The 21,089-nt window shown below is 39.9% G+C and overlaps 2 protein-coding genes across 2 annotated transcripts; both read right to left on the bottom strand.

The window, feature by feature from the left end:
• Window positions 1–1,715: 1,715 nt before the first annotated feature.
• Window positions 1,716–14,677, bottom strand: si:ch211-59o9.10 (uncharacterized protein LOC561841 homolog). The gene is made up of 11 exons (XM_060928125.1): window positions 14,565–14,677; window positions 14,037–14,254; window positions 8,136–8,190; window positions 7,566–8,046; window positions 7,332–7,471; window positions 2,897–2,983; window positions 2,685–2,787; window positions 2,455–2,558; window positions 2,234–2,355; window positions 2,065–2,164; window positions 1,716–1,975 (listed from the first exon to the last, which is right to left on the bottom strand). Exons 2-11 carry the CDS (start codon window positions 14,210–14,212, stop codon window positions 1,931–1,933), a joined length of 1,413 nt encoding a protein of 470 aa, XP_060784108.1. The 5' UTR covers window positions 14,213–14,254; window positions 14,565–14,677; the 3' UTR covers window positions 1,716–1,930.
• A 3,429-nt stretch (window positions 14,678–18,106) lies between these two features.
• On the bottom strand, window positions 18,107–20,676 carry sycp3 (synaptonemal complex protein 3). The gene is made up of 8 exons (XM_060927017.1): window positions 20,544–20,676; window positions 20,231–20,309; window positions 20,118–20,152; window positions 19,881–19,998; window positions 19,168–19,267; window positions 18,825–18,923; window positions 18,245–18,349; window positions 18,107–18,160 (listed from the first exon to the last, which is right to left on the bottom strand). The coding sequence occupies exons 1-8, from the start codon at window positions 20,674–20,676 to the stop codon at window positions 18,107–18,109; spliced, it is 723 nt and encodes a 240-aa protein (XP_060783000.1).
• Window positions 20,677–21,089: the final 413 nt, after the last annotated feature.

Here is a 21,089-nt window from a genome sequence, read left to right on the forward strand (position 1 = left end):
TTATTTATTGAGGAAAATAATCCAAATGTTACATATGTCAGTGGCAAAAGTATGTGAACCTCTCAGAGTAGCAGTTAATTTGAAGGTGAAATTAGAGTCAGGTGTTTTCAATCAATGGGATGACAATCAGGTGTGAGTGGGCACCCTGTTTTATTTAAAGAACAGGGATCTATCAAAATCTGATCTCCACAACACATGTTTGTGGAAGTGTATCATGGCATGAACAAAGGAGATTTCTGAGGACCTCAGAAAAAGCATTGATGTTCATCAGGCTGGAAAAGGTTACAAAACCATCTCAAGAGAGTTTGGACCAACAAAGATCACTCCAAGAGCAAGGCGTGTAATAGTCAGCGAGGTCACAAAGGACTCCAGGGTAACTTCTAAGCAACTGAAGGCCTCTCTCACATTGGCTAATGTTCATGAGTCCACCATCAGGAGAACACTGAACAACAATGGTGTGCATGGCAAGGTTGCAAGAAGAAAGCCACTGCTCTCCAAAAAGAACACTGCTGCTCGTGTGCAGTTTGCTAAAGATCACGTGGACAAGCCAGGAGGCTATTGGAAAAATGTTTTGTGGACGGATGAGACCAAAATAGAACTTTTTGCTTTAAATGAGAAGCATTATGTTTGGAGAAAGGAAAAACACTGCATTCCAGCATAAGAACCTTATCCCATCTGTGAAACATGGTGGTGGTAGTATCATGGTTTAGGCCTGTTTTGCTGCATCTGGGCCAGGACGGCTTGCCATCATTGATGAAACAATGAATTCTGAATTATACCAGCCAATTCTAAAGGAAAATGTCAGGACATCCGTCCATGAATTGAATCTCAAGAGAAGGTGGGTCATGCAGCAAGACAACGACCCTGAGCACACAAATCGTTCTACCAAAGAATGGTTAAAGAAGAATAAATGTAATGTTTTGGAATGGCCAAGTCAAAGTCTTGACCTTAATCCAATGGAAATGTTGTGGAAGGACCTGAAGCGAGCAGTTCATGTGAGGAAACCCACCAACATCCCAGAGTTGAAGCTGTTCTGTACGGAGGAATGGGCTAAAATTCCTCCAAGCTGGTGTGCAGGACTGATCAACAGTTACCGGAAACGTTTAGTTGCAGTTATTGCTGCACAAGGGGGTCACACCAGATACTGAAAGCAAAGGTTCACATACTTTTGCCACTCACAGATATGTAATATTGGATCATTTTCCTCAATAAATAAATGACCAAGTATGACATTTTTGGTCTCATTTGTTTAACTGGGGTCTCTTTATCTACTTTTACAACTTGTGTGAAAATCTGATGTCTTGGGTCATATATATGCAGAACTATAGAAAATTCTAAAGGATTCACAAACTTTCAAGCACCACTGTACATTTAAAGTCAATTTTTGGACATTTTAAAATGCTCCTCAAATTATTCCTTAAAATACACCCACAGTTTCTTGACATGTCCATCCCAATGGTTCTGGACTTGAAAAAGGATGCAGTATAGAAGCCAGAACAAATTGAGCGGTTGCTAAGGCATTGATATGACGAGGCATCAGTGCTTGAGGTCTTACTGGGAAGGAAGTTGATAAAACAAAACCCCACACACTTGCCAGTGTTGACTGTACATTTCTTGACCTTATTTAGTCTAATTTACTACTAAGCACCCCTAAATATATGGCAGTTGATGTTTAGTACAATGTTCAAGCCAGTGTGAGGAAAAACTAGTTTTATTTAAAAAAAAAAAAAAAATTATGCACAATAGTAAATTAACAGTGAATTTGGATATATTGAATGTATGTCAATCAGAAATTACGCTGGTTCATCCATTACGTTAGTCCTTTTTTAGGAGAAGACTTTTCAGAGGTACAAGTTAAAATTCATGCATACAATACAGATTTTGTAGTCTTGTGTTGTGAGGTAGAGAAGCAGTCCTGAGATAACGTGCACTACAACGACACATCCGCCCTGCAGATAGGACAGGTGGCGTTCTCCTGAGAATCAAAAAAAAAAAAAAAAAAGTGTGCGTATTACAACAGAAATATAAAAGATGAGGTTACATGAAAAGAGCACAATGACTCACTTTCAACCAGCGGTCAATGCACTTCACGTGGTAGTCATGGAAACATGGCAATATTCGCAGCTTCTCCCCTTTCTTGTAGTCAGAGAAACAGATCTGGCATCTGTACACAGAGATGAAATGTTACCAGTAATAACCGACTACAATACCAGTTAGTGCCCTGGACACTTACTCTGTCTTTCCTGCATTGTGTGCAGGGTCATAAGCTTTTGCAGGGAGTCTTTCAATTTCCCTTTTACTGAGGGTTTTCTTGGCCATCACAGCTCCCTGGATCTCCTCAAATGCCAGAAGGGCCTAAATCCACAGAATCAAACAGTCAAAGGAAAAGTCGCTGATAGACATGGGAGCGCCACGTAATGCAGTAACAGTGCTTTACACATTAATAGCTTATACCTCATAGTTATTTCCTTGGCTGTCATCAAGCAGGTCTAAAGCCGTGTGTGGACTGTTTCTGTAGCGAGAGCTGCGCCCTCCCCGATTCTGTCTCGTTTGCCTGCCTGATCAATCACAATACACACACACGCACAGCATCATCAGGGACACATCTTACAAAATCTATCAATTATTCTCCATAGAAACGTTAATATACTAATCAATCATAGTGAAATAAAGAAGTGACTCACTGGGCTGCCCCACAAGCATGGCCTCCTGCAGCTCTGAGAATGAGGCCGAGTGCACCATGGAGGCCCAAGGAGAGATCCAGCTCAAACCTACATAGGAATCAAACTAAAGGTGCAAGTAAAATTATTAAAACTTGTTACCTTTAACAATCAAAACTTAACTACGTGAGAATCAGTATACAGTGTGTATGGAAAACATGTTCAAGCCAACTAACGGGGAGGTTTTGTGGATGTCTGTCTGGTGATGTGGCTTGTAATCGACTTTGCTCCTGATGAAGCTGTTCCTCTCTATCAAATTGTTCCTGGGGGGAGGAAAAAATTATATATACACATCATTACATAACAGAAGGTATGAATAGGTTCACATGTACTAAATAATCATAACTACAGGGGGGTGGGAGTTAGATTTTGGCAATAAGTCAATCAATGCATTTACCAGAGGTGGACAGTAACGAAGTACATTTACTTGAGTACAGTACTTAAGTACACAGAGTATCTGTACTTTACTTTTATTAATTTTTTTTGGCAACTCATGACTAACTTCCCTACATTTGAAAGACAAAATATTGTACTTTTTACTCCACTACATTTCTATCAAGGTCCTCGTTACGATGAAGCAGCTTTGAAAGTGGATGTTTTTTCTTCTTTTCTAAAACGTGATTGGTTTTTCACAGGTGACACTGAGACAGCCTATCAGTAATCACTAGGGTCATGTCACGTCCATAGACTGTATAAAATCAAGTTCAATGATTTCTCCGTAGCATTATTTAACACGATCCGTTGATGGCAGAATGGAAGGAGGCGGTTCTTCTCGAGAATGCACACGCACATACCTAGAACCCATGTTTCAGTTTTCTGTAAGGATTAAAGATTCGTTTCGTTTTAAATGTTTGCCTAAAATGGAGCACATCATGGCCTACAAAAACTTGCTGTCCAACCTGCAGAAGCATATTAAGGTATGTATACGTTTTATTCCAAGAGAAAGTTTGCAACGAAGTTGTCTGTGCTTTTAGAGCGAGCGATAATATTGCAATAGCTATGCAGTCTGGTTAGTCAAATGACTTTCTATGGATTTGCCCACCAAGTTGCCGTAGCCTTGTCCACGGCTAACGTTTACACATAGCTTGGACACAGTTAGCATGTAAAAACGGAGTTACGCTAACATGAATAATGTTAACTGATCTGAAGTGCTTTCAGAAATGTTTTAGCATAATCTTGCCAAATAAACAGTGTAGAAATCTCTCTTTTCTGGTAGCGTTAGCTACCCAATATGATTGAGTTTGGGGAAAAAAAAAAAAAAAGTTTGCTAGCATGTCAGGTGGAGCTTCACTGACTAGCTAGCTTAACATTAAACCAATGTTAAACCACAGACAGATTCATATATGCATGAATACATACACTACACACACAAGGCCTGTGAGATGGACAGTCAGTCACAACATCTCATCTCATTATCTCAAGCCGCTTTATCCTGTTCTACAGAGTCGCAGGCAAGCTGGAGCCTATGCCAGCTGACTACGGGTGAAAGGCGGGGTACACCCTGGACAAGTTGCCAGGTCATCACAGGGCTGACACAAACACAGACAACCATTTCACACTCACATTCACACCTACGGTCAATTTAGAGTCACCAGTTAACCTAACCTGCATGTCTTTGGACTGTGGGGGAAACCAGAGCACCCGGAGGAAACCCACGCGGACACAGGGAGAACATGCAAACTCCACACAGAAAGGCCCTCGCCGGCCACGGGGCTCGAACCCGGACCTTCTTGCTGTGAGGCGACAGCGCTAACCACTACACCACCAACCACTACACCACCATGCCACCCTTCAGTCACAACAAATTGTTGAAATTGTTTTGTTTTGATGTCAGATGATGGTCTTGCATTTTATTTTATTTTATTGGTCTTGCTTAAAGCAGTGTTGCTGTTGGGCAGTTATTAAGCTCGAGGTGTGGACCTGGGATTTAATCAGGTTGGATTGTCATTTTCTGAGCAAGCTGTGTTTACAGTTATTCCACTGTCTTCCTGATTAACATACGTGTGCGCACACGCTGCCAGAGCTGGGTCAGAACACTATCATGCTGCTTTGTGGGGGTGGGGAGGAGTGTCACAATTTAAAAAAAAAAAAAGAAAATGACAATGATTCTTTTTCAGTTCAGTTGTGTTTCATTTTATAACATTCTACCAGGTGTTTATTCTACAGGTTCTACAAGTTAGTCAGTAAATCCAGTCGGTTGCTTCAGAGGCATTAGGTTTTGTAAGTGTTGTGGCACTAATTCAACAATGCGTTGACAGAAAATTTACTTTTAATACCCAAGTATTTTTAAAAGCAAGTACTTCAGTACTTTAACTTAAGTAAAAATTTGCCTGGACAACTTTCACTTGTATCGGAGTAACATTTAACCAGTGGGATCTGTACTTTGACTTAAGGAATGAAGTTGGGTACTTTGTCCACCTCTAGCATTTACATGCATAAAAGGTAAATAAAAAATATGTTAGTGGGAAAACTCTGGCTCTACACAAGTTAGCGAAAAACAAAATACACTGTATAGCCAAAAATATGTGGACACCTGCCAATCAAACCCATGTGCCCATTCCAACTGTGGACATTAACACAGTTGGTCCCCCTCTTCTGGGAAGGCTTTCCACTTGATTTTAGAACATGGCTGTAGGGGTTTGTCAGGGTGCTGTCTGGAACTGATGTCAAGTGAGGCAACAGTTTAGGGAAGGCCCACATATGGGGGTAATGGTCAGAGGTGTCCATATACTTTTGGCCATACAGTGCATCTATAAATGCACACGAGTCAAAGGGGTTGATATTACTGTCAAAGATGTACAGTTGGAAATGCTGTTTCAAGCAGTTAAGTCAAAGGTGTATAATGCTCCTTGTGCAGATTTTCCCCTATCTGGTTCTATTTTACACAACTGGCAAATGTATAAAAACAAGACACCAGATTGTGTAAATGTACAAAATAACCTGACTGTTGGACTAAAATCCAGGTGTCTTTGTCAAGAATGTCTTTCATACAGTAAAAGTTGTTGTATGCTGCTTACATGATCACTTCAGTAATTTGTCAAGTACTTTATATGAAATTATATTAATAATGAACTGTACAATCTATTTCCAACACCTGTAACTATACCTGTAACTAATCTGTACATTGTACACAATTCAATCAAATCAAGTACATTAGAGAAAAGAAAATATAAACTAGTCCTTTTTCTTTTTAGCTCATCTGGCCATAAGGCGTGGCATCCATCCAGCGTCCACAATTCAGTTAAATCCTCCGTCAGTCCTCCACGGACTTCCATTCTGATTGTTTTGTTTGAAAGAACTCATTACTCCGCACAAAACTTGGTCGTTGTTTTGTCAAATTTTTTGCTAACAAGTTAGTAATTATGCCAAATTAACAAATTTTCCAGGCCTCTCACTAGAATTTTATCTCCTCTCACATTTCTCATCCAGATTTTGGGTCGATCTTCCCTTGAGGAACAAAAGTTGGTCATTTGTTTGTTGATTTTCTTGTTGTAAACAATTTGTTTACTTTCAGCTAAATCGTATCTCCTCCCTGTATTCTCGATGGATTTCGGTTCTGATTGTTTCATGTGAAAGAACTAGCCCTTCTGAACAACACTCATCTCATCTCATTGTCTCTAGCCGCTTTATCCTTCTACAGGGTCGCAGGCAAGCTGGAGCCTATCCCAGCTGACTACGGGCGAAAGGCGGGGTACACCCTGGACAAGTCGCCAGGTCATCACAGGGCTGACACATAGACACAGACAACCATTCACACTCACATTCACACCTACGGTCAATTTAGAGTCACCAGTTAACCTAACCTGCATGTCTTTGGACTGTGGGGGAAACCGGAGCACCCGGAGGAAACCCACGCGGACACAGGGAGAACATGCAAACTCCACACAGAAAGGCCCTCGCCGGCCCCGGGGCTCGAACCCAGGACCTTCTTGCTGTGAGGCGACAGCGCTAACCACTACACCACCGTGCCGCCCCTGAACAACACTTACTCATTGTATTGTCAAATTTTTGCTAACGAACTGCTAATTAGGTCAACTTAAATTTTGGGACTTCTCATCAGAATTGCATCTCCTCTCGCAGTTCTCACCCGATTTCAGTTATGATCGATGTTTTGGGTCGATCTTCCCTTGAGGAACAAAAGTTGGTTATTTCTTTGTTGATTTTCTTGTTGTAAACAATTTGCTTACTTTCAGCTAAATCAAACCTCCTCCCTCAGTTCTCAATGGATTTCCGTTCTGATTGTTTTATTTGGAAAAAAAAAAATCTAGGTCATTCTGCACAAAACTTGGTCATTGTATTGTCAATGTTTTGCTAACAAATTAGTAATTAGGTTAACTTAACACATTTTCTTCTGACTAGAATTGTATTTCCTCTCTCATTTATTGTGTGAATTCAGTTCTGATCGATGTTTTGGGTAGATCTTCCCTTGGAGAAGAACATTTAGTCCTCTGTTGATTTTCCTGTTGTAAACAATTTGTCGTGGAGGTTGGTGCCCTCTCACATTTCAGTTCTGTTTGATGTTTTGGTAGTCATGGTTGTTCTGATGGCAGGCCAGATGAGCTACTACGTCCTTGATGTTCTGGTTTAAAAAGTTACTCCAATAGTACTTACCTGGAGGCTTCTAGCAAATGCCTCGTCTTCAGCCATTTGAATAGAACGAACTGTAGCCTCAACCACCATATCGTCATCATCATCGTCCTCATCTATAACAACCACCTCCTCCTGCACACATCCACCTCTTCTTTCTGTCTCTGTGGACGACAGAACAAAGCGTTAAGCCCTGAATTCTTGACCGTTACTTTAGAAAAATTCTGTACCCACACTAAAGCAAATCATGAGTCACACCTGTATCTTGCAAGTGTGTCTCCTCTGCTGCAAGTGAAAGTGCTGCTGATGTACACCTAGAGGACCCAGGACTATTTCTAGTTGATGTCTTTTTCAGTCTCTGCTCCTTATTGCATTTAAGTATTTTTTGCTCAGAGGCATGACCACACAGTGAAGTCTTACTCGAGTAGATCTGACCAGCAGCAGCTCCCAGCACAGAGTGTTCAGGAGCTGCAGCAGAACATGACGTGGCAGAAGCAGAAGAGCAGGAGACGGTGGACTGTGAGGGGTGTGGAGACTCCAGCCATGTGAAATCAGATAAAAGGTGTGAAGCAGGTACAAATCCTGTTTCATTTACTGCTTGGACATCATTGACACCTCCTACAGGGACTTGCATTCTCCTGCGTTTCAGTGTCCTACGAGAGCTCGGGGTTGTGTTGAAGTATCCGTGAATCATGTCCCTTCTCTCGGACCTTTTGGTATCTGGACCACTTAGTGCACCCTAGACATAAAAGCCATGAAAAACATTCCTTACACTGGCTAAAATGTCTTCAAAAAAGATATTTGGTTTTAATAGAAAGCCACCTTTACCTCACTGTAATTATCAGTCACTTGGGAATGCCGTTTTCTTCGTAAAGTGAAAGGGCTGCAAAGCAGAAGCAGGCAAGAGCTTAGTATCAGGGTCAGGGTGTACCTAATAAATTACAGATTGTAATACTTGTACATAGACTTCAGAGAAAAATGACATTTAAAGGGGAACTGAAGGCAAATTTATCATCAAAATTCTATTTCTCATTTTATTAAATATAGGAATGCATTTTGATAGCTATTTTGTCACTGCTGTAGTAAGTTGAGTGTTTGAAATATGCTATGCAATAAGTCAGTCCATATGTCAAAGCAATGGCTGTAAACGAGATTCGTCAAGACCTGTGCGAGACATCGTAGGACGGAAGTAAAATGTACAACGGAAATCAAAGTGACCAACATCTGCCAATGTTCCCTGTGTCCGAAATCGCTCACTCGTTCACTACTCCCTACATAAGGAATGACTATATAGTGAGCTCATTGGTAAAATGAAAAGAAAAAGAAAAAAACGCTTTTGGACACTAGTCCGTCACGCTGGTATTTATGTCATTACTGTCGCACAATTAAAACGTGCCAGATCAGTCGGCTGGTGGGTTTTCAAAATAATAAATACATGCACGTATGTGTGTGTGATAAATCCATATTATACTGAGCGTATTTCCCACATCAATCAATACAAAGTACCTGCATCTTTCAGTTTTTTTTTTAAAACAAGGCTGAATACTTTCTTTGCCGCCGTCTTTTATTAAATCAAATTTGAGACTTTTAATTTGATTTCTTTCAGTGCGACCGCAATGCATGATGGGATGTATTGCTCTGGTTAGGGACTATCGGTTGTACACTACTTTTCGTGATGCATTGTGGGATATTTTGAGTGCACTATATAGGGTGTAAATATCCTCACTAAAGTTTCAGACAGCACTACAAAATAGCGTCCTCCCTATATAGTGAGTAGGGAGCGATTTCGGACACAGGGGTTGTCAAAGGACGTGCGCGCCCTCTTTCGAATGCTGATGTAATCGAGCCGGAAATTTTGTTTGTTTTGATAGCAATTAGGAAAGTTTGGGAAAAAAAGTAGGCAGTAATAGTCATTTAAACTTGTTTTTGTACAATATTTCATCTGGAAAACAGTTTTCAAAATGGCGGCACTGACACCTGGCTGACACTTCACATTTCGAAGTCTCGTGAAGATCGCGCGGATAAGCGACGCCTGCCGTGGACCAAACGAACTAAATTCAACATGGCTAAAACCGAATAGGCCGATAAGTATAATATTTAATTGCAATTAGTTGTCAATACGAGTCACAATATAAGGTTACTAAAACCGAAAACGTAATTGAATAACACGTTAATTAAGAAATAAAGCAAGTTTAAAAATGACTTCAGTTTCCCTTTAACACTTTTCCAGTGGACAGTGCAGTATGGTGCAATACAGTTACTAGCTATAATGTGGTCAAGTACCTTTGTACGTTTCCCTTTGCTTAATTACGTGTGTGAAAGTAGGGGTAGTTCTCTGGAGGATATAGGGTTGTCACAGTGTAATTTTCTTTGTCAAGCTGGCATTAACAGTAAACACCAACAACAATCGCAATAAATTAAAAATTAAAAATTTTAATTCACCTGTTATAAGTAAGAGACAGAAATCTGGCAACCCACTTGCACTTTCTAGGTTTTACCTGTACTCAAAAGCAATGTTATCAGACACTATTAAAGACTGGTACAAATTTGGTATAACGGATACCGAAATGGGAGATTACACCCCAAAAACAGCATAGCACACCACTTCATCCCATAGCCAGCAAGGGCCATAGGGGCACCACTGATTACATTTTAACAGTCAATCATTGGTGTGTCTAGGGCAGGGGTGTCAAACTTGATCCATAAAGGGCCGTGTGGCTGCAGGTTTTCATTCCAGCCATGCAGCAGCACACCTGACTTGGCTCATTCAATCAACTGAACTCTCTTCACACAGTCAAATACTTGCAGCCACACCCACCCTTGATTAAAGGGTGGGTGTGTCAGTTGATTGAATAAGCCAAATCAGGGTGCTGCTGCATGGCTGGAATGAAAACCTGCAGCCACACAGCCCTTTATGGATCAGGTTTGACACCCCTGGTCTAGGGGATTTAAACTTGATGGAGCCCATCCCTCTCCAAGCTTGATCAATGGACAATTTAGCGTAGCCAGTTAGCCTAACTGCATGTCTTTGGACTGTGTGGGAAACCAGAGCACCCAGAGGAAACCCACGCAGGAGAACATGCAAACTCCACACAGAAAGGGCCCTGTCGGCCACTGGGCTTGAACCCATAAGCTTCTTGCTGTGAGGCAACAGTGCTAACCACTGTGCCACCCAGTGCACCACTACATGAAGTAACAAATGGTGAGGTAATATTTATGCGTGTACAGGGGCGCCGCCAGAAATTTTGGGCCCCCCAACTTTGCCCACCCTCGTCACAATTGCACTATTGTCATTATTTGACTTTTGATAGCCCATGGACCTCGAGTTTGTGACTTTGTTATTACGTTTTATGTATTAACCTACCAGGGACTAGATGAAAACTGGTCAGTGACTAATTCTGGTGCATTTACAATCACAAATGAAAATTCAAGATTTTGCCACATGCCTTCTTGTGCTAGGACAATTGGTAGCGAAATGTGTGATGTGACTGCTAATAAATCATAGAAAAAGTTTTCTACCCAGCATCAAAATACCTATGGAAATCCCATGGATTGTTTTGTGTTAGGTAGAAAGCTGTGTGTACTGTTCTGCAAAAAGGGAATATGTTCAAAGCAAAGTGTGTCTAGACAGAAATTTGAGCGTAAGCAGAGTTAGACTTGGTTGCCCCTCCATGGACCAGGAGTTTTTGACCTTGTTTTCTAATTTACACTTTTATACTGTTTGACCAGTAGATGGCAGTATAAGCCCAGACATAATTCAGGCCAATATAAGCCCATACATAAAAAGGAAATAAAATGGTGAATGATGCAGCAGTTATTATTGAGTTGACTGTAAATAAACATAACCAACATTATTTAACACACTGCTTTGAACTCTTCTTCATTCAAGTTATTAGCACCAGCATAATGTAATATTTCATCTTATCACACAAGTCAGTTCAGTTATTAAAATGGAAAAAATGTCACTGTACAAACTGTAAAAGTGTTCTCTTGATAGGCTAATCCAACCACGTTCATACTGTTCATTTACCATTCGCTAATATTTTGAACACACATGTGAGCGATAGCTACCTTTCTTTGGGAAAAACTGAGTGACCAGTTGCCTGCCTCTCCGGTCCCTCTCAGCTTTCAGCTGCCTTTCTTTACGTTTTTGACGGCCACTCTTCATATTTAGCGATCATAGACTGTACGCACTCCACTGCTGGCTGCTGCACCGCGACACAGCAGCAAGTAGCGTTGCACTGATCAGCACACAGATGTAACGCATCGCGCTTCTACCAGAACTGGACCGTACCATTTTGCAAAAGGGGGAGGGTTAAATGACAATATGTTGAAGAACTCAAGAAATAGACAACCTTGTTCAATTAGCTCATTTTACCAGATGGAATATTGCATTGTTGTTATTTCAAAAGTCTTACTAAAATCATTAAAAGCATATTATCAGCCCCTTAAAGGGCCCCATGGCAGTGCGGGGCCCCTAGAATTGTTCTAACCTTTACCCCCCTGGCGGCGCCCATGTGCGTTTAGAATGCAGTTTGATTAAAGACAATATTCTATGATAATTGAAGTGGACCAAGCAATGATGTGCATGATTTCAAGTCTCCCCTATACGTTCATATTCAGTGCTATTGGCATCCTGGCAAGAAAGGTAAACAAATTCAGTACTTAGGGTTAGTTACACTTGGCAATGAAAAAAAAGAAAAAGAAACTAAAATGTGGAATCACTGATATGGGTAACTGGTGGTTTAGCCCCATGTTTAAATGTGAATAAAGTTAATCAAACATGTCTGAATGATTGAGTATTCTAGATTTAAAAAAAAAAAAAAAAAAAAAAAAAGAGCTTTTTTAAAGGAAAGTCTGAACAAACTTTTGACCGGATTTTTCATTTGACTTTTGTAAACTAACTTAAAGTAATTGATGAAACTCTGACCAGCTAGCTGAACCAAATCAAGGGTTTGCATGTTTAAATATATGCAGCTCAAAAGAGGAGTTTCAGAGGATATTATAAAAGATGCAATATAAGAATATCTCAGAATGATCTTATGGTTTGCTGGTAATAATTTGGTGCGATGTCAAATTCTAATCTTTAGTACTGTTTGACGTGAATAATTGCCGGTAATAATTTGGAGCGATTTTGAATTCCTTGTCTTTATTACATTCAATCGTGTCACATATCAGATGTGATATGTGAACACAAGTAATAATCCATCCTCCAAAGTGTGACGAAAAGCTGAACTGTCAGGATTTTGTTGCTGACAGTATTAATTAACTTTGACATGAAACTACGCACCACAAGATTCAGAAAGAGTTTCTATCCCGAATCTATCACCACATCAAACTCTGCTCTGAAGTCTCACACACACTACAATCAAGAACATATCAATCTACCCACATTTTGTGCAATGTTCATATTACGGTTATTCATCTATTACCAAGTGCAATATGTTTCACAAATGCTCAATTTCACTTTCCTCAGGCTCATAGTACTCGAGTACAGGACTCTGACTTGAGTCCGACTCATGCCCTAATTTTACGGACTCGTGACTTGACTTCATTTGGACTTGTAAATTGGAGACGAGGACTGATTTTTTTTCTTAAATTTTTTGTAACATGCCAAAATAATTTGGCATAAGATTTATAATCTACATTAATTTTTGTACTAATTTCGTGCAAGAGTGTCACACCTGTGCGCCTTGGCGCGTGCATCAGATAGACTCTCGGGTGTACTCCGGACAGCGTGCGCCTGAACAGGATTAAGGTGCAATCAGCGCACCAATATAAAAACTGTGAAAACACACTCACTTTGTGAAGTATTGAGCTGCATTGAGGACATTACCGAGCCTTATTTCCTTGTTTGGTTTCCTGATCCCTGATTTCCTGTTCCTTGCCTTTGATTCTGCCAAGTCTACGATAGCCTGTTTGTGTCTCGTTCAACCTGTTGCCTCTTTCACCATTTTACAATTTTGCCTGCCGTTCTGGATTGTTTATGTCTTCACTTGTATTAATAAACACACCTTCTGCACTTACATCCGTCTCTCAACCATCTCTGACAGAATACTTCACACTCCCTGACAAAGAGAATGCACATTCACCTGTTCATACGTCATGCTCAGGAACAAACTGTTAATGGTGCTGAAACAGCCACCATCAAATGGTGCGGTTGGAGTCTTGTTCTCGGACTCGAAATTTTTTTTTAAACGACTTGGACTTGAGGTTTAGTGACTCGACTATGACACTGACTTTCCTCAAGCATGTGTGATATGAATGTCTGTACATTTGTAAAATCTCGAATATATCAAAGGACCATTTTGTAAGGCAGTGCACTGAACGTCGTCGTGTATCTTACACAATAAAACAATCTTGAAATCGACACGCATGTAAAACACCAGAATCGAAACCACTCGTATTCCATAGCAAAAACACAAGTTTCACTTCTCCTATTTGTTATATTTTTGAAGATCTTTTGAAGATCTGAACTGAACAAAGCGATCTGAAACAGAATTAAGAAAAAAAAGGCCTTGTAATGCCTTCTAAAATCATGGTGTTTTAGCCCCTCTGAAGATCCCTTTAGATCCCTGAAGATGGGGCAAATGCACTGGGGACTAAACCACCATATCACAGCTTTGCCTGCTGGAAAAGAGCACATGGCAACTTTTGAAACTTAGGCACACATTACAGCAGGTAAAACACTATAAACACTCTCAGGAGAACCTGATTCTGGGATAGTACCTTTCTGGAGTTTCTGGAATGACCACGTGAGAAAAATCATAACAGGAATCTTGATCATCAATACACAGTTCGTTGTCACTGAGTAAACAAGCCTCATTTAATTGTTCATTGGTTTCATCTTCATTCAGGCTGGAGAACTGGCTGCTAGGCCTCGAGTCTTTCAGTGTCCCCTCCATATGACCTGCTTTTGTTTATGTCTCCTCGGCTGTGGATTGTACCTGAGGAAAAGCCAAAAGTTAACGTTGCAAGACAAAACAATGAAGCGGTTAGCTTATAGCTCGTTAGCTAGGACGCTAGATGCGATGAATGTGGACGAGCTAACAAACCCACGAACTGAACTGAGTCACTAATTAGCATTAGGAAACTAGTGTAGCCGCAGTCACCATTACAGCAGGAAGAAAGTAATAAAATTCCGATCAAACCAAGGTGATTCAGCTAGCTAGTAGCTAAGCTACAGCCACAGCTCTGAAATTATCACCTCTCTTATTGTTCTATTTCGGTTAAATATCAGACATAACACACACTTACGATGCGTATAGCTCATATCCCGACTATAAAACCTCTTATTCAATCACCCGCCTGATTATTATAGGAATCAAACATGACAACCGCCATGTAAAAGCTCTTCCGAGTACGTCATTTCCTGTGGCGTGTGATAGTGACGTGCTAAAACCGGAAACGCTGAACTTAGTGAGTCATATAAATAAATACTCGAAAAATTGTTTGTAAATAGACTGGATGATTTTATGGAGAAATATGAGCTATTGAGTGACCATCAATATGGGTTTAACCAATCAACATCCTTAGCAGTGATGGAATTTATAGAAAATATAGCTACAGCTATAGATAAGAAACAATTCGCTGTAGGTGTTTTTGACACAGTTAATCATTCCTTACTTCTGCAGAAATTGGAGCGTTATGGCATAAGAGGTGTTACACTAAATTGGATAAGAAGTTATTTAAATAATAGGTTTCAGTATGTACAAATTAATAATAATGTGTCATATCTTAGAAAAGTAACTTGTGGTGTTCCACAAGGTTCGGTATTGGGACCTAAGTTATTTATACTTTATTTGAATGATATTTGTACAGTATTTAATAAGTTGAAATTTATTGCATTTGCGGATGATACAACTTTATTTTGTTTAGGACCAGATATTAAAGAATTGTTGACAACAGTAGAAAAGGAGTTGATCAGGTTAAAAGAATGGTTTGATATCAATAAGTTAGCATTAAATGAAAATAAAACAACATTATGGTGTTTGGCGGGGTTAGGGCAAATTGTGAAATTCAATTAATCCTAAATGGAGTCGAAATTGAAAGAGTATATGAAACCACTACACCACCGTGGGGTACCACGTTAGTGGTTAGCACGGTCGCCTCACAGCAAGAAGGTTCTGGGTTTGAACCCAGCGGCTAGTGAGGGCCTTTCTGTGTGGAGTTTGCATGTTCTCCCCGTGTCTGCGTGGGTTTCCTCCGGGTGCTCCGGTTTCCCCCACAGTCCAAAGACATGCAGTGAGGTTAATGTGAGGCGGCCTTGGGCTGAAGTGCCCTTGAGCAAGGTACCGAACCCCTGACTGCTCCCCCGGGTGCTCTGGTGTGGCTGCCCACTGCTCTGGGTGTGTGTGCGCGTGTGTTCACTGCTTCAGATGGGTTAAATGCAGAGGATGAATTTCACTGTGCTTGAAGTGTGCATGTGACAAATAAAGGTTTCTTCTTCTTAACTAAATTCTTGGGAGTAATTTTAGATCATAAATTCAGTTGGAAGCCACATATAGAATATATAAAACAGAAATTATCTAAAACTATTGTTATTATTTACAAAATAAGTGATTTTTTTAACAAGAAATGTCTGCGTATATTGTATTTCTCACTTATAATGCCATATTGTGTTGAGGTTTGGGGAAATACATATAGAACATATATAGATCCTATAATTAAACTCCAGAAAAGAGTTATCAGAATAATAAATAAAGCTTCCTAACGTGAAACCACTAATAAACTATTTATAGAGTCTTGTACCTTAAAATCCTTAGATATTGTATACTTAAAAACATTAGAAATACTATTTCGAATAAAGAATAAAAGTCTTTCCACCTGTATTCAAAAATGTTTTAAATTAAGAGAAAAAAATTATAATTTCAGAGGGTTGGTTGTCTTTGAAAGAGGTAATGTGAGAACTAATGTTAAATATAGATGTGTTTCATTTTTGGGAGTTATATTGTGGAATGGACTTACTGTAGTGATGATTTGAAATTGTGTAGATCGCTGTTGAGTTTTAAAAAAACATTGAAAGGTAAAATAATTAAGGATTACAATGTAAAATGATTGACATGTGAAATGATTATGAAGAATAATTTAGAGTAATTTTTATGGGTTTTTTTCCTTTTATTACTGATATTCTGGGTTATTTTATGGATTGTACAGGATAGGCAAAGATAAGCCTTGGCTTCAGCCTATTCCTTTTTCGGTTATAATTTGTTAAATTTTTTTGCGAGAAAATGTTTAGTGTAAGTATGTATAATTCTTTGTCAGCTGAGTGCACAAAATTTAAGTTTTGTACTGTAGATTGTAACCGAAATAAACCATTCATTCATTCATTCATTCATTCATTCAATATCAATGAAAAAGAAAAAAAATATCCTTTGCAAAATGTCCTGTAAAGACCCAGTCATGTGTGTGGCATATTAATGTATTTTACTGGCATGTTATGAAGCTCAATATGAAGTTTTATAGCCATTATTGAGTGTTCATGTAACTAAACTACTTAAACACTTATTCATCTCCAGTAAGCACTTCATCCTGGTCAGGGTCATAATGGATCTAGAGCCTATCTCAGGAATACTAGCTGTGAGATAGGAATACAGACTGGATGGGAATGGGATGCCAAAGCATACTGTACACACAAACATGTTCATACCTAGGGGCAATTTAGAGTAGCAAATATAGCTACTGGAGAACCCAGTGGAAAGCACAAAGACAGCTGTGAGGTAGCAACACCACTGTATCACAGTCCCACCCTGGTGCTCTTTATTTCATACAAAATCATTTAAATGCATAACTGGTTGTATTTTCTTGGTGGAGAATTCAGGATAAAATGTTCAGAGGGATCCAATAAATAAATACAAATAGAGGATATTCATCTAATGTGCATAATATTTGAATAATTAGCTTGAATCTGTACTAAAGGAATCCAGGTTTTGTTTTTATACCATACTAGGTCCATCCATCATCTATAGCCACTTATCCTGTACAGGGTCACAGGCAAGCTGGAGCCTATCCCAGCTGACTATGGATGAGAGGCAGGGTACACCCTGGACAAGTCATCAGGTCATCGCAAGGCTGACACATAGAGACACACAACCATTCACACTCACGGTCAATTTAGAGCCACCAATTAGCCTAACCAGCATGTCTTTGGACTGTGGAGGAAACCCACACAGAGAACATGCAAACCCCACACAGAAAGGCCCCTTGTTGGCCACTGGGTTCAAACCCAGGACTTTCTTACTGTGAGGCAACAATGCTACACCACCATGCCGGCCCCTGTACTAGGTCTCTTGACTGCTAAAAAAAAAAAGTTTAAGAACTCCTGATCTATACAGAACAATCAAAGGCCAGTAAGCATGAATAATGTAGAAATTACAGATCCAACAATATTTGGCATAAACAGCCAGTGCTGTCTTTAATACATTCACAAAACATGACCCCAGATAATTTCCAGCTTCAAAATATTTTGCACATCAGCTCCAATGTTCACCTGTCACCAGTGCAGAAAGATGCTTTTCATTACATCCAATGGAACCCCCCCCCCCCATTTACAAAATGTGTTTACTTTTGGTGGACATCTTGCCTGCTACATATTTTGTAAAGGACGTTTCACATGTCAACATCAACATGTTCTTTATTTGAGAACAGATTCGTCGGGAAAAAAAAAGAATAGGAACACAATCTGTCAGTCAGTCATTCACATACATCCAGATAATTGCATCCATTTTATAGGCTAAACATTTATAACAAGAGCATGAGCATTAAAGAAGTCTTCCAAATGAGCAAAAATACATCAGATTTTAAAACAGCATGGACTGGAGGGACTTCCTCACGGTGGCCATCTCCTGTTGTTGCTATAATATAATTGCAGAACAAAATTAGCCATGTGAAATCTCCTGAAGCTCAGAAAAACCCAGAGAACATAATAATACACTCACTGTGTCCATCATTATCTTTTTCTGCAGCAGAGCCATCTCCTTTTTCAGCTCCATCTGTGCTCCCTGGAGGAAAGCCTCATGACTCTTCTCCATCTCCTCCATGTTCTATTGGAAAATACAGAAACATGGTCCAGTCAATACAAAAATAAAGAATACATGTAAATAATATCCATCCATTATCTGTAGCTGCTTATCCTGTGCCGGGTCGCAGGCAAGCTGGAGCCTATCCCAGCTGACTATGGCCGAGAGGCAGGGTACACCCTGGACAAGTCACCAGGTCATCGCAGGGCTGACACATAGACACACACAACTATTTCACACCTTCGGTCAATTTAGAGCCACCAATTAACCAAACCTGCATGTTTTTGGACTGTGGGGGAAACCGGAGCATTCGAAGGAAACCCACGCAGACATGGGGAGAACATGCAAACTCCACAGAGAAAGGCCCCTGTCAGCCACTGGGCTTGAACACAGAACCTTCTTGCTGTGAGGTGACAGTGCTAACCACTACACCACCGTGCTGCCCCATGTAACTAATAGTCACACTGAAATATTTGTAAACTGATATGAAGGATCATACCTTGATGAACTGCTCATAGAGCTCTTTTATGGTTTTTATTTTTTGACTCTGCACAACCCGAGCCTGCTGGAAGAGCTTCTGCTGCTGCTGAAACAAATTCTACGTACAGAACAGTGACAAGTTAGGTCATGCTGAGATTTTCCATAATTATTTCTAAATTAATTTACCATGGACTGTTGTGTCACCAGCAGCATTATCCCGGTAAACTACAAAAGTATTCTGTATTTTTTAGCAAGGAAAAATAGAATAGCTAAACTTAGACTGAACATTAAAAAAGGGTTCTTATTCAGCTCTGCTGTTATTAATGCTGTGGGTTTTCATATCATGTTCAGCAAACACTAACATTCAGTTTCTGCTCTTGCTCCTCAGATTTCTGAACATCGGTCTCCCACTGCCTCAGTACTGACAGCACCTGCTGTGAGTACTCCTGCGTCAGCTTCTGCCTGTGGTGGCAAATAAATATTTAAATACTACCACAATGGGTGATTACCACAGACAAGAACAGACATCTCATCACTAGTAAGGTCTTTATGCTGGTCAGGGTCATGGAACACCCAGAGCCTAATCGGAGAGGTGGGAATACACCCTGAAATGGACATCAGCCCATCACAGGGCAAAATGCACCCACACTGTCCTAGGGGCATGTTAGTGCAGCCAATCCACACCCTGCATGGTTTTGGAAGTTGGGCAGAACATGCAAAAAGTCTACACAGATACTTACCTGAGCTCAGGATTCAAGGAGCCAGCATGCCACCCACAAGCCTACACATAACTACAATTTCTAAAGATATAGTTTAATCTATGACAGGATGCATTATATATATTTGGAAATAAATTCACAAATATGCTTGAATTCACAAAAACATTCTACAAAGATGTGGGTTATACACAAGCATTGACTACATAAACAACTGCACTTAGACGTCCATTATAACCGAGTTTTGAGTAAAAAGGTTTTCATTTCTTTCCCCTCAGTATAGGAATACATTAACATTCTTGCTTACGCGAACACTACATTAGATTAGGTTTAAAATCACCACTGTCGTGCACATGTACCTCTGGCTGTGCTGGGTTTTCCACAGCTGCTCTATTTTCTGGTTGCTGCCTTTCAAAGAGCTTTTGGTGAAAGCTTCCAGGCGTTTCCTCTTAGCCTGCATTGCCTTGTTGATATCAGCTGCACGATCAACATTCAAATACAGGTTACACAGTGCAAAAATCACAAATTCATGACTGAAATGAATAAACAAACATGGTGCATTGTATAATCACTGATTTTCATTGCAATGGCCTCACCTCCAAACCTTTCTAACATTGTCTGAACTTCATTCCTGTGAAAAACAAGTGTATCAGCAAACGTTCTACCCAAAGATTTACCGACATTACTAATAGAAAATATTTAACCTCACCCTACGCCTGCATTCATGCCATCTTCCTCAAATGTACTAGCAGATCTCTTCTTGCCCAACTTGTCAATGATGGGAGTTTCTAACAGTGAAATCATAATTAGATGAAATGAAGAGGGCAAATTCTGCTGCATTTTACCATCACTGTATCAAAAATATCTGATAGATATGTGGCTACTGAGCCAAACATTTCTCCATGGATATACTGCCATATCTGTGGTATAACTTTACAGCCAGGAACTAATTTGCATTAGTTTACAATTTAATTAAGTCATAAAATACAACCAAATTAAAGAGACAATAAATACTATAGCACCTTCTCTCGCCTCATCCTCAGAGCCACTAAGACCTTTCTTTTCATCCTCTATATTAAAGTCAAAAGCCTGAGGGTGTGAGGAGTCCTCTGATTGTTTGGGCTTCTTGTTCTGTTTTCTTCCTGCTGATGCCATTTTGCTAAAACAAGTGGTTAAAATTCAGCTTGTTAAAATGAACTAAATAGCTTCATGTGAGGTGAACTTGAGAGGAAGGTCATGAGATTTAACCAGCTATATACAAAAATTATGACACAATCAAAAGCACAAAACAGTTATAACCGTAAAGTGCATATCATGGGTAAATTCAGGAGCAAGATCAATTTAATTCTCCTATTTTATATTAAACTTTGGTTAAATATCTGTCACGTTCTGCATTCTCTGCAATTTTTTACCTTGCGCAATACCAGAAAAATTCAGTTGAAATCAAGCCATTTGAGGCGAATTGGTCCGCCTCTGAAAAAACTTGGCATTTGAATTTCCTGGCATACATTGATTTTCGTGACGTCATCTGCGGGAAGCCTCCTTCTGAATCCTACGTCAGCGCTGGT

Source organism: Neoarius graeffei, chromosome 8 (genome assembly GCF_027579695.1).
Source record: "Neoarius graeffei isolate fNeoGra1 chromosome 8, fNeoGra1.pri, whole genome shotgun sequence".
Classification (NCBI taxonomy): domain Eukaryota; kingdom Metazoa; phylum Chordata; class Actinopteri; order Siluriformes; family Ariidae; genus Neoarius; species Neoarius graeffei.

Coding starts and splice junctions, on each gene's coding strand:
- si:ch211-59o9.10 (XM_060928125.1), bottom strand. CDS start 14,212: ATGGAGGGGACACTGAAAGACTCGAGGCCTAGCAGCCAGTTCTCCAGC. Junction 7,472..7,565: donor GACACACTTGCAAGATACAG/GTGTGACTCATG, acceptor TGTCGTCCACAG/AGACAGAAAGAAGAGGTGGA. Junction 2,559..2,684: donor CATGCTTGTGGGGCAGCCCA/GTGAGTCACTTC, acceptor GTGATTGATCAG/GCAGGCAAACGAGACAGAAT.
- sycp3 (XM_060927017.1), bottom strand. CDS start 20,676: ATGGCATCAGCAGGAAGAAAACAGAACAAGAAGCCCAAACAATCAGAG. Junction 20,310..20,543: donor TGAGGATGAGGCGAGAGAAG/GTGCTATAGTAT, acceptor TTTCACTGTTAG/AAACTCCCATCATTGACAAG. Junction 19,268..19,880: donor AAAACCCAGCACAGCCAGAG/GTACATGTGCAC, acceptor TTGCCACCACAG/GCAGAAGCTGACGCAGGAGT.